Source organism: Diorhabda carinulata, chromosome 12, assembly GCF_026250575.1.
Source record: "Diorhabda carinulata isolate Delta chromosome 12, icDioCari1.1, whole genome shotgun sequence".
NCBI lineage: Eukaryota > Metazoa > Arthropoda > Insecta > Coleoptera > Chrysomelidae > Diorhabda > Diorhabda carinulata.
Window position 1 is genome coordinate 3897978 of NC_079471.1, and position 14625 is coordinate 3912602.

At 34.3% G+C, this 14625-nt stretch overlaps 1 protein-coding gene across 14 annotated transcripts in view; it reads left to right on the top strand.

The window, feature by feature from the left end:
• LOC130900174 (TLD domain-containing protein 2) overlaps positions 1 to 14625 on the top strand; it is a 200327-nt gene that overhangs the window by 15200 nt on the left and 170502 nt on the right. For 7 of the 14 annotated variants that reach the window (XM_057810587.1, XM_057810589.1, XM_057810588.1 and 4 more), the window contains exon 2: positions 5774 to 5929. The exons of the other annotated variants lie outside the window; for them this stretch is intronic. In XM_057810587.1, the coding sequence (XP_057666570.1) occupies positions 5820 to 5929 (110 nt within the window). In that variant the 5' untranslated portion in view covers positions 5774 to 5819. The remainder of the gene's footprint in view (positions 1 to 5773; positions 5930 to 14625) is intronic. 14 annotated transcript variants of the gene reach the window in all.

The following is a 14625-nucleotide window of genomic DNA, read 5'->3' on the forward strand; positions in this document are numbered from 1 at the left end:
TGTAGCGGATTGCGACCACGATTGAATTCGGAAAACCAGCAAAACACGTTGACGCAATATCGTTCTTCATCACCAAAAGCTCAAGCGAGTTGATAGGCACACTGCTGTTGGTTTAATCCACGTCGAAAGTCATAGAAAATGATCCTACGAAAATGTTTGCGATTTAATTCCATTTTTTGACTAAGTTGAATGTTTCAATTATCTATAAACAACTCAGGTAGCACTCTTAATAGTACGATCACCATTAAAAGTCTCAAACTTTATTATGACAATGTCATATTTGACATATTCACAACAGTGTTGTCATATCTTTAAACTTAAGTATAAAAACTGTAGACTCCATTTATTTATACATCATACACGATTGGTGTAGGTCAGTTGATGATTATAGATTCCTTTTGGTTCAACAAACTTTTGTTTATTTATATTTTGTAAACATAAGATTGTTTTTTAATTTGTAAAAGTGTTTATTTTTCGATTTCGTTATAAAAAATAACAATAACTATTTAAAAAGATTTAAATATTTAGTGGTTTATTTTAAACAACCCTATATTGTAAATACAATCAGATTTTCACTATAATTTGGTTTTCAGACACTAAATTTCTATGACCGGTCCAAACTCACGCTCTAGAGGCTCTCGACACGAGTCTTGGCGAGCACATTTATTATAGGTTCGTTCCAACCAATCAAAAAACCGCCCTTGGTACAGTGACGATTCTGTGCCGTTATACGAACCATTCTGTTTTGAGTTCCAACCGGGACGGTCTTTTCGATACTTGATTGATAGCAAATACTGTTACAAGAACCGTGCATAGTCGGGGATTGCGCAGAAAATAAACGCTTCCGATAACTACTAACAAGTTGGAACAAACCTTATAAATTCCCGTCCCGATTTTTCTACGTATGGTACAACTATCGTTAAAGTACACATCACAGGTACAAAGTATCCAAATCATCCGAAGTAGGAACAAGTGTCGGTAGAGTTCAAGCCACAGACCAAGATAGCGGAGTAACGATAAAGGATTTAGCATCAACGCAGAAACCGGTACGATAAAAGTCTCAAGAAATCTCGATAGGAAAACTCAGAGTCGTACAGTATTAACAGTAATGGCTGAAAAAGCAAAAGGTATACGTGGTAAAGACACCGACGAAGATCAAGTAATAATAACTGTACAAGATGGTAACGATGCACCGGAATTTTTAAGAAACCGAAGTATCCAAAGGAGTTAGCATCGGTACTAAATTAATATCAGTTAAAGCCATAGATAAAGACGTCAGATTACAAAATAATCAATTCAATTATTCAATACTCGATGGAAATAACGAGTTTTCAAAATCGATCCACAGAACGAAGATATACACACTTCCAAACGATTAGATAGAGAAACAATTGGAATGTACTCAAACTGGTACGACTACTGTAAAATCCACCTAACCTAAATCAATGATAATGGTCCCAGGTTCGAATCAGCTCCGGTAGGTTATATATTAGATATGTTGTTTGACTTACCTCCGAGTGACAGAGGAAGCGAGGCGATTGGCACAGTCCACCTTCTTGCATTTCCTCGCGTAATATCGTGGAGAGCTTGGAGCAACGTATCAATCTCAAATTTCTCGTTACATTGAAAAAAACTCCGACCGAGTGCTAAAAATTATTGCGAGAGGCCTATGGGGACAATTTTCTATCTCATGCGCGTGTTTTTGAGGCAATTTAAGGCAATGTTAATCGTTTTTTTCGACATTAAAGTTGATGACTGAATGGGTCAGACTGTCAACCAGACTTACTATTTGTCAGTTTTGGCAACACTGCGAGAACGAGTTCGTAAAAAACGGCCCAACTGGTAGACTTTGCACCAGGACAACGCATTTGCCCATAACACTCGTCGTACTCACCAGATTTGACTCCGTGCGACTTTTTTTTTGTCTCCGAAGATAACAACTGTTTTGAAAGGGTCTATGGAAGCGGTAAAGCTAAAAACGGCAGTGCTCCTGAAGGCGCTCACCAAAGAAGACTTCCAGCACTGCTTCGATCAATGGAAAAACGTATGGAAAGGTGTGTGGCGAGGTGAGGGGAGTATATTGAAGGGGAGCATTCGAATATAGAATAATTTTTATAATAAAACCGTTTTTCGTAACCTGTCTCGTTATTTAATAGCCAGACCTTGTACAGTTAATTGTAGTAACTTTCAGTGTCTAAATTTCGGCGCCGTACAACACCATAGACAAAATATAATATTTAATCATTTTTTGTCTCAATTCTCAAACTTACACGGGCCGAATCATTCCTGCATCTAATTTCCTTATCCGGTCTAGTGGCTCGGTGATGTAGTATCCATTTAAAATTGAAGATCCTCTTGAAGTTCCGTCCATTTATTTTTAGTGACGTATTAAGAGGCTCAAGACCATAAACTTTTATTTAGTAATATTTATATCCAATCCCATTTCCTGTCTACCATTGGTTACCACTTACCTTATCCACCAGATCTGACGTCTATTGACTTTCTAACCTTAAACTTGCATTTGCATGAGAGATATTTTTAATAGAAAAAGACTCTTGTTTAAGTTCTTAACCTTTCAAATAATCTTGGAATTTTTAAACCATATTATAGTTTCGAATATTCAAATTATTTTGAGTCCAATTTTTAATCTCGTAGAACGAAATTTTCATAATTAATTTTAACGCAACTAAAGATAATGCGTAATGATGAAGATTGTGAAAAATCGAATATAAACTTTGTTAAATCACTTTAAATATAACACTCGGTAGTTGTTATGTCGACGTTTCAACTTTTTTATTGGATATAGACAAACAGATTAATATTTCCATTGTTATCCATTAAAAGAAGCCACAAGTTTAATTGAAAGAACATTAAAGCAACATCATTCAAACACTTGTACTGATAGTATTGATAAAATATTTTTATAGTACAGGCGCTGGAAAAAATCGAGTTCATAAAATGTATTCGGATCATTTATTAGCCTAATAAAACCGGCTAGTAAATTTCCTACTCGTTCTGGACAACCTGGAACTTGAAAAACGATTTAGAATTGTCCTGGAATGTTGATAACGAGTAATTTGTTTTATCGTCTAATTATAATATAAATTAACAGATACTGTATTGTATAAAATTCAAAACTATCGTTTTTTCTATTGAATTTGAAACATCCTGTAAATTATTAATAATTAATGCTACTGGTTTTGGACTGTTGTTGTGCGACCATGAAACTATTATCGTAAATATTAACCTATTACAGCAAACTTTACTGCCATGATAATATATCTCGTTTATGTTAGAAAATAATTGAAATTACACACGTAGATGGTGTTTATTTTTAAACATCAGTCTTTTCTCTTGCTAATGAAGATAGTTGTGTTAATGAATATCAATCAATTTTTCTTATTTAAGAAGAATTTTTTCAAATTTACTGACTCACATAAACGAGGCCACTTCCTTGTAATACATTCCGCTATGCCACATTGTTTTGTAGTCAAGTATCTCTTCAACTTGTTACAACTGAATATTAAAATATAAAACATAAATAGACGAGTAAAATGTACCTTCCTTTAAGGGCGTTTGGTTTAAACAGGGTACCAGACGTGAACTGAGCCCGTTTTGTACCCCATTCGTCTATTAGAACTTCGGTAGACTTTTATCTGACGCAATCTTGTCTTTATCGAACTATCCTTGACGATTCGGTTATTGGCATCCGTTTTTTCGATTTTTTCTGTTTAAAACCACATGCTGACAAAATTTGACTCAATGTTTCTAAACTGGTATAAATGTATTCTGGGTAATTTCCTACATTTTACTGTATTACTTCTAATTTCGCAACTCCTTATATAAACTATAAATTGTCCTACGTATAAAATCTTTGTCAACTGATTTTAGTTTTTCTTTACATGTTTTTCGGTTCTGTGAATAATCCACAGCAACTCCTTTCGTGAACACTCGATAAATGAAAAATTTATTTACTACACTACACACACACACTACACTGTGCAATTTCATTGTCTTCATTCGCCCATGGTCTAAAGAACGCCGTATTTACGAATTAAATGAATCTCACCTAGCGACTCCACTGCTTATCGCAGACTGTCTGGTAGGAATATTTCAAAGAAATTGTGTACATACCCCTTCCGATAGCTTCGGCCAATATATATGTTTACGATTCGATGTTTTCATTGGTAAACAGTGGAGATGATGAGCCCACGTGGATTGATGGTTTGTTAGATGTTTACCGAATTTTATACGGGGAGTAAACATTATTTTTCTTGATTTGGTATGAGTTCCTTGCGTATTTATGAAAAATTGATTGTTCCTTGCATTACTATCGTCTGCAATTGATATTGCAAGAACTATAATAATCAGTTAGTAACCAAGTTAGGCCAATGAGTGGCTTGATCATTTTACGAGTAATATTGTTTCAACTTTCACATTTTAATAAATAAAGTTATTATTAAGGTCCCAGGTACGAGTTGCACTCATTCCGATTTTTATTGAATTCGTCTGTTGTTTTGTTAATTGTTCTAATCCCGAAGAAAATGTACTTCAAAATAATAATAAATACATCTTATATACGCACTAATGCGTGAAGAAAATTACTAATTAAACATGTATTTGGATAAAATTTTCGCTAGTAGAAAAAATCTTGTATGCAATTCGTGCGTAGAGGCCTTTTATGTTATTGTCGCATTAGCCACAGGCTACTTTAGACACTTGTTATGTAAATAACTATTTTTTTAATGTTATCCCTTCAAGATACTCTCCATTACAAGTAATACATTTGTCCCAGCGGTGCTTCCACTGTTCGAAACATTGTTTGAACTCATCTTTAGAGATGGCTGCAAGCTCCTGTCTCGTTCTTTTCTTGATGTCTTCAAATCGTCGTCCTTTCATGCCCCTTTTCATGCGTGGAAACAAGAAAAAGTCGCACGGAGCCAGGTCAGGCGACTAAGGTGCGTGGGGCATCGACACCATGTTATTTTTAACCAAAAACTGGCTAACAGTGATGGCTGAGTGTGCAGGTGCGATGTTATGGTGGAAGAACCAGTCACCTGTTTGCTGAACCGAGCTCCAAAATATTCCACTGATTTCAGATAGTTGATCAATTGTCTGTCGACGGTCTGTACGCACAAGCTCTCGAATTCTTTCAACATTTTCATCGATTCGGGCAATTGATGGACGTCCAGAGCGAGGTATGTCATCAATCGACATGTCGCCATTTTTAAATCGAAAAAACCACTCATACAATCGAGTTTTCCCCATAGCATCATCTTTGTAAGCCTTTTTTTAACATTAAAACAGTTTCAGCAGCGTTTTTACCGAGTAGAAAACAAAATTTCACAGCCATTATAAAAAAAAACGAAGCAGCAGTGAAATAGCACTAGCAAATACGGTCACTAGTGACGAACAGAACGTGGTAACGGCCCGCGCGGCACTGAACTGGCGACGAGTTGCGCTAGGCAGGCTCTAGCAGGCAGAAATCAGTACTACAAAAGCTCCACCCATGGCAATGCTATTCCGGTTACTTTTGGGTATCGCCTCGTATACTATTATTAATCTGCGCCTTAGTTTATGTCCTCGTTTATCCATATTTCATCTATATAAAATATATTCCTTCTTTGGTTTCTCATTTTTTATAGTCCTCCGTACTATAACATCGCTTTTTTTGTTAAAATAGATTTTCTGGAATGTTTTTTATACGTATTTTTATTTCATTGATTTATTTATTTATTTCTTTTTTATTATTTTGCGTTATTTTTATTTTCAGATTTTTTATTTTTTGTTTGTGCTTAAGTTAGTGTTGCGCAGACAGAATGTCAGCGCATTCTGGTGGCGAGTGTCGAGAACAACGATCGAATTCTGTAGGAGCCAGACTCTCGTTCCGAGGCTTACACGCTTTACTAAGAGATGGCATTAGTTGGCAGTGAGTCTATTTTATTTATTTATATTGTTTATTATATCATTTTTATATTTGATTATTTCTTTTTTATTTTTAGTATGGTGTATTACAAAATTTATGTAATGTGTGACATTTTTCATTTATTGATAATGTACAAAACTCTGTTACTTTCCTATTAACCGAATCGTTTGTTCTCCACCGTTTGTAAAGTGGAAAAATAGGGTTGGTAATTTTTCAACCACCTGGAAACTATGTCATTACGTAGAATTAGATAATTAAAGGCGGAGGAGACATATTATTTCAATTATTTTAGACATTACATGGCACAACTTACACATGATAAATCAATGAATTTCTTTCAAAATCGTTGATCATACATTTCAGAAGGTAGCAAAAAGAGGCGAGGGGGAGGAGTGTTTATAATTTGGTTAACGTTTAGTCGTCTCTACCCAGCGCACTTTCCATTCTCCTTGTCACTTTATTATTCGAATTTAAGCTATACCTATACCTAAAAAGGTTTTTTTTTCGATGAAATCCCATGAAACATGTCTCCCCCCCTTTAATTATCTAATTCTACCTAATGACATAGTTTCCAGGTGGTGAAAAATTTTTTGGAGCGAGTCCAAATAATTATCAAAAGGTTTTTTCCGATATATGATGATGATCTTGGCTGGTTGTATTTTAGTTTTTCTTGTGTTGAATCTATATCCTCAAATTTTTCACCTTTCTTCGAATTAGAGACTTAGAAATCTTGAATGTACATAGGTGCTACACGCAGATCTTTTAGACCCATAGCTTGGAAGAGATTCCTTCCCATTCTTTCCTATTTTTTGCTTTCGTTTTCCAGTCCTGAATTCCTCTCTTTTTTGTAGATCTTCCATCACCTCTGCGTACCATTTTTCCCTTTTTCTTGTTTCTCCTTTTTCCTTTGTCCATAATTTTTGCTGTTGCCCAAAAATCTGGAATATTCTGTACGTGACCCAGATACTCTATTCTCTTGGATCTCATTATTTTTCTTAGATCTGCTTCTCCAAATAAATTCATTACTTGTTCTTCTTAGCCATAATTCTCCCTCCTTTTTACCTCCTAGTATCCTCCTCTCCCTCTATATCTAACTTCCCTTCCTCTTCTTTGATAAGAATCCAAGTTTCGCCTCTATTCCCTCGTCAACGTCTTCCTTGATAACGACCCCAAGATATACATAACTTTGAACTTGTTCTAAGCTCTTGAATTTTTCTTTCATTTAGTTGTATTAAAAAATTCTCATTGTTCTTTTCCTTTGTGGTGTTGTCATTATCATAAACTTCGATGTATCTTCATTGGTTCGTAGATTCACTTTCTCTGCCGTTTCTCTGCTCTGCAAATTTCCTTCAGCACGTTTTCCAACTACATTGTCTATTTATACCAGCAGTTGTTTTTAGTGTCCTTGTTGTGTTCAAACTATCCATTCTAATACTAGATTTAATAGCGTAGTGGATGAAGGATCTTCCTGTTTTAATCCCGAGTTGGCCTTTATATTCTTTGTTTTGCCTTTATCTTCGTTTTTGTATGTTCGAGTGTCATTTTGGTAAGACTTATTACCTTATTTGTGATGTTGGAAATGTGGAAAACTGAGTGAATTGGCAGATCATATTCATACCCCCTTTTTTGCGTTTGATTCGGAGTGAAAACCTTGAAAACTGCAGAAAAATCTAACCTAATCTATGCACAATAATCGTTTTAGTAGAACCACGCTTGGTCCGCTCTCAATACATTCCCGTAGTAAAAATGAAAAAGATTTTGTATGAGTTTTTTTCACTTTTTCAGTGAAATGACTCGTTTCTAATGCCTCTTGATGCATTTTGAAACACTTTGTTTTGTCCTTTTGAATAATTACGTAGTAAAAAACTTCTTTCGAAACTTACTTTTCGGCGAACGCGTTTTAAAAACTTCTCTGTCTTCTTGACAAATCATAAATCAGTTGAATTTCGGGATTTTCTCCTCGTATTCCAAATACATTTTCCAGAATTCCAGGCAATTTTCATCGTAAAACTTTTATGTAAACAGAAAAAGATGATGAAGTTGAAACCTTCACCAAATGATTTCATTTATCCAATAATTTTCTATTAATTCTAAAGCCTCGAATAATTTGACTCTTCTCAATTCTGATGTTACCTCTCCCATCAATTTCTTTTTCGTCCCGTGTTTCCTTATAATTCCCTCTCGTTTCATTTGTGCTTTTTTAGTAATCCTGCATTAATTCTGTACACAAGATGATGATGAACGACTATCTACCATTAAAATTTCAGTTTCCAGTATGTTTCCTTTTCAATTATTTTTTCCAACAACTTAATACACTAGAAACGAAGATCATGAATAGAACAAAGCACGACTCGTCACTTAATCAATACAGTTTTTTATAAAGTTCGTGTTGTATGTGTAAATTTCCATTAATCAATGATGTTAATCGATCCGAGATAATAATGTCATCCAGAGGAAATGTTGGCGTTGAAATATATCATTTATTTTCTCTATATTCTGATTCGCTATTCGCTAGTCTGTGTTTAATAGAATGGACTATTTGAATTAAAGGCTCACTGCAGGAATTTTTTTAAAAGATTAAAAATTCATCTCCAATTTCAGAAAGGACGTTGCGCAGCTATCCACTTAGGAATCTTTACCTACCTACTCCACGTTCAGAATTAGTTGAGGGCTCAATATTTTACAATGCAAAAAAATGCACAATCACTTGCCAATTGAAATCAAATTAGTTTTTCTTTACAAATTGTAACAATTTTTCGACAATACAGCATTTCTCTCTCTCTCCCAACCAGAGGTTTTGTTAAAAATAATTTATACTGTTACTTTGTTATTTCACAATACTTTGTATGACATTTTTTAGATCAGCTTTGCGTTTTGTAACCAATCCGAATGATTCCCAGTCCGGGTAGTGTTTTGCTTGAAAAATACTAGTCTATTAGAAAGTATACAGTCTATATACTTTTTTCATTTTACAAATAAATTTTGAGTTTATGTGTGAAAAGTGCAAATACAAAAGTTGTAGAACTTTTCATCACCTATAACTTTGTCATTTTACTTTTTTCGATAGGACTTGTAGTTTTGTAGGAAATCGAGATAAACCGCTTTTTACCCTTAAAACTCACCCCCTTCTCCTTCCTGACCTTAGATCCCCGTAAATTATTTTTCATTTTTATCATATTCTTCTCCTTTATCAATGGGTTTCATCCTACTATTATTATTTTTTTGTTTCTAAACCACCCCGTAATTTAATTAGCAGGGAACGATGTTTAAAATATTTTATTTTGATTTTTCTTGATAAAGTTTAAGTAAATCTTTGAACTGAGTTAATATGAATAAAAATAGCAAAAACCATGAATAAATTTCTCTATATGAAATATCAACTTAATTAATTACCACTAATTGATCAATTAATTAGTAGATTTTTAATTGATTCATATATTGTCGGATGTAAGTAAGCATGTAGAATTTTAAGTTGATTCGTTAACGGGAAGTTAGTCAAATATTGATTACAAAAAACATACATACAGTGTGAGTTGGATATATGATCAAAAAATTGTTTTTGATCTAATAGTCCCAGAGCTGGCTACAAAAACAGGGTATAAGATACGCGCCATTTCAGCTTGTAAACTGGCGGCCCCAACTTAGTACATCACCAAACGCCACTTCTTAAGGCCAGCACAGGTCGGATATGAAAATGCTAGTCGGTTTTCCCGAACGAAAAAATTGGCGGAAAAACCTCGTAACGTGCGCGCGCGAAAATTTTTTTATTAGGTTTTTAGGGCTCAACTAAGAGCAGTTTCTTGGGGCACCACGAATTGTTACTCAATACTGAGCAACTTTATCAAAAAGTATAACTATTCCCAGAAGTTTTAAGAAAAATTTGATCAAAATCAATTGATAATTGGCGCAGTAAATGAATTAAAAAAAAAAGTTAGGTTACAAGCTGAAATGGCGCGCACCTTATCGACCCTGTTTTTTGTACCCAGCTCCCCGTCTATAATTCATTTTGACGTTTAGACATTCTAAAAAATTCAATGAAATACTCAACGAGTTGTAAGAATAATCTCAAATTTGGTATCGTTATATTCAGAATTGACTTGTTTGGAATTGATTTCGAAATTTGGTTTACATGACAATTTTTCCCAATAACTGTTACACGAAAGACAAAAAGACATACTTAGTTTCTACTATTTTTATTAAATATTTTGTCAGTCGGAGCTAAATCTCCAAGAATACAAACCTCCACCTAATCCCGACCTAGCACCGAGTGATTTTCATCTTTTCCCTGAGATGTGGCAGTGGCTTGGAGGGTGGATCTTCTAAATTGACGTAGAGCTGAAAGAAACCTTCACAACTCATTTCCAATCATTGACGGCTATCATTTATGAAGAAGTTATTGCAAAGATATACACAGATACGTATGTCTCAATATTTTTTGCTTAATCACACGTATTTTCTCTACAGATCAGAGGTTGAAAAATAAGAAACAACCCTCGTAATATTTATAACTATCTTCCTGATAGTATTTGGAGATATCTGTAATTGATGATCATAAAGTCCGTTACGCTGACTGGATAATTTTACCAAATATTTCTCTCTAATGTTATTGTTCCAAAAACAGACGAGAATTCTGCTGCACGAGAATAAACTGATTGAGGCAGGGAACGTTAGGAGCATTGTAAAGGCATTACTTAAAACCGCCCTAAATTCTAGTTAAAATTTAATTAAGCCAAGGCGAGTCTTTCATTACATCCGACTCGAAACCAGCAGAATTCGGTTTGGGGAAAGTAAATATGAAATTGGAGGCGTAATGGGCATGGAAATTGGCAAATATAAGACCCTTCTAAATTTTGTGCTGTATTCAGATTTTGAAGATGAATTATTACGTTGGTACGTCTCCAGAAATAAGACAAATATCTAACGTTACCATATACAGTTTATTTCATGGAAAATCAGACAAAATTATCAAGATTTCAGCAGCAGTAAGGGCATTAAGTCAACGTTTTTAGAAATTTTTTTGCGTGGTGTAGAATCAATAAACTTTTTTAAAATTACGTTCGTAAGGCAGAATAACGTGATGATTTCAAATACGTCTATTTTTAAAAACAAATACATTGTTCAAAATGATCAGTGCGTTAATAAAAATCTATGCAAAATCAAGTAGTTTACGAGCGGTTTTTTTAGTGGGACTGTGGCAAAAAACCACCAAGTGTACTATCTTTAATATTTTTCTTACTTATTTATAATATATAATACTGTATTTATCATCGGGGACTGAAACCACAAATCCATTCAAGTGTTGAAGGTAAAATATAGAAATGTGATCACAAGCAATTAGGACGAGGAAGTATATAAGGTCTAACGAATATATAACAGAAGTAATTTCGTTCACAATTGATTGAATTCTACATAAGAAAGAACTTTGTGTCGGGCGTTGGGTAAACGAAGCTCTCGATGGGAAAAATACGCTAAATAGTCAACATTGTTACTAGATGCTGCATTGATATGTCACGGTGGTTGGAGATATCAACTACTGTGGCTGTGGGATACGTTGATGCTTCCGAAATAAATAAGAAAGGCAAATAACAATCGTTTAGAAAATTGATAAAACCATTCTTGAGGTTGTGTTAGATTTACTTCGTTTTCAATGTCTCCTTTGGATTAAAATTTTTCCCACGCAAGAGATTCGCTATATATCTGAATAAATAATAATCTGGTGGTGTAGGTTCCAAAATCACTGTTGGATATGGTCGGAGTTTAATACCACAAAATTCGATCTCATCCGTCGTAACTTTCGCATTATGTGGTTTAGCAGTATCTTGTAAGAATCCGCTTTCGGTTAATTAAACCTGAATATTTCTTCGATAAAATCTCAAAGATTAGCAACAGTTTTTCCATTTTTCCATACGTTTTTTGGACTCAAACCGGGCCCCTTTCAAATCAGATCTTTTTCTATTCTTTCAAGGAAATCTGAGCAGACCCGTTGACGCAAGAGCTTTTGGTCAGGAGTCAGATTTTTTGGCACCAGCTTCGCACATACTTTTATCATGTGTAAAATTTTACTAACCTTTTTTTTAGCTGCAAAAACACGCGCACGAGTTAGAGAATTGTCCCCATAGGCCTCTTGCAACAATTCATAGCACTCAGTCGGAGTTTTTTTCAATTTAACGAGAAATTTAATATTGATACGTTGCTCCTGCTTTTCGGCACGAGAAAAAAACACATTCGCTTCAAACCGCTACTGAACAATTACTATAATAGTGACAGAAAAGTGTTTTGGGTCGTGCATAGACAAGATATTTAGATACCTAACGCACTAGTTGATACCCCACCCGTCTAGGGCGCCATCTAGGCGCGTAGTCTCGTTATTTAATAACCAGACCTCGTATAGAGCTTATAATGAAGGGCAAAATATAGGAACAGGTGTACATAACATGGAACAGTTGTTTAGAGTAGCTAAAACCGCTATTGTGGTTGGTATCTCGGCATTGAGCGTTCGTCCATCTGGAATGATTTCGATGTACACTAAGCCGTCATAAATTCATCAGGCACACAACAATCCTCTCGAATCGGCCTCTCTTTGCGACGGGCTTTGGTAATCGTTTTTTTTTGTTTAAACACCGATTTTCCATGTTCGGATAGTTTGGAAACTTCCTTTTTCAATGAAAGTAATAATGCGTCTAATAAAAATAATTTGGAATGGCGATGTATGAGATTTTAGCAGTATTTTGGTCGTTTTCATTTGAAATAGTTTTTAAATAACGAATCACATTCGTCCGATGCCAGAAAAATTCGGTCGATGTTGCCGCTCCGAATCGGTTTTACAGTGACCATATCAATGTGTTTAAGGGCTGGAAATAATCCATATACCGAAGTTGTCATAGAATTGTTATATCCTGTAGATGCAGAATACGAAACTACTATTTAGGCAATAGTGAAACTTTAAAACTGTTAATTATCTACTAAAGTTTCGACTCCAAGAAATTCTTTGATATATAGTTGATAAGAAATCTCATGAAATATTCTGAAACTACATGATCAACAACACGTACGCACATAAACTACCTCATTGTATAAAATAACCTACAGAAAGTCGAACTATTACAAGGTCACCAAATATTGAAAGTAAATTTTTATAGAAAGAAAGTTATTCATAATTGTTTATAAACAACGTAATCTATGGATCTAGGAGTACCCGATAAAGACAGAATATTTTAAACCTCCCAATGATTAATTAAAAAGATCGACATCGTACGAAATAATAAAATGTCGCATTTTATAAAATTAACGATAATAGTATACAAAACCATTCCGGCTCTCAAGATATTTGGACTTTAATTTTGTTATCTTTTATCGCAAAAAGGATCGGTAACTAGCGCGCCATTTCAACTTGTAAACCGGTAGAACAAACTTACCACATTACCAAACACCAGTTCTTAAGATCGGCGCAGAAAAAATGGTAACTTGAAGTTTGAACCTCGAATAAGAACGCTGTAATATCGCAAGAAGCTTTGCAAGCCGGAAAACCTTCGCAACAAGTGATCGAAAGTGCCGGAAAATTCATGTGAAAAACCCCATAAGGTACGCGTCTAGATTTTTGCGGTCTGAACTAAAAATCATCGAAAAAAATTGTCCGAAAATGACTTTCAATGGCTTAATGGCATAATTGATGTATGTTTGTGGAAACTTGCCGCCGCTGTCAACGAAAACGATGCAGAAAACGAGCTCTAGGTTATTTTTTCTTAATTCGTTGACTGCGCCAGTTATGTAAATCAGTAAATACGTTAACGAATTTTAACGCCGAGAGAATCGAGCGCCGAAATCATCTTGCCTCGACGTTCCTAGATGTTTCTTGAGGCAAGCTCAACCTTATCAAAAAGTTCAACTATTCTTAGAAATTTAAAAAAATCAAATTCGGTTAATTGGCGCAGTAAATGAATGCAAAAAAATATGAAGCTCGTTTTTTGCGTCGAGTTTCCATCGTATTCTTATGATTTTTTTAAAATTTTGGGTAGCCCAAACAGAGATTTTGATTCGAGACATCAAAAATAATTTTCCACTTCAAATTACGTCGATTTTCATTAATTTTTTTCGGAAGTTCGCAAGAAAAAAACGTCGGAATAGTTGCTATCAGTATCCGAATTGTTGACTGAAATTATTAATGGCTCAACCGCTCAACCAAAGTTTCGTCCAAATACCAAAAGTTTTCTTCTTCTAGTGTTTGTAACGACAATGAAGAATAATCAAAATAAACATCTTGAAACTTGAAACAGTAAAATGGTTGACAAAATAATAAGAATACCAAAATGGAATGTGGATAAACGAAAAATTAACGAAACAAATTAAACATCAAGTAATAATATTGAGGACAAAGATCGTCAGAATAAACATTCAAGTATATTTTTAGATTCGTATTTGAAAAAGTTTTAACAAATTTTGAAACCAATGTGTATCTAATTTATTTAATTTACTGTTATCAACGACATCATTTTTAACTAATCATATTATCGCTTATATCAAATAAAAAAAAAACAATTAGTATGCTGTATCAATGCTCTAAATTTATTTATATACAGTAGCTTTTAGCCGCGGCATCGCTCGCATTGATGCCACTAAATCAGTATCATTACAATACAAATTAATCAATATAATAACTAAATTTCATTGCTCGGTTGTTATTATCAATTTTCCAAAATTAC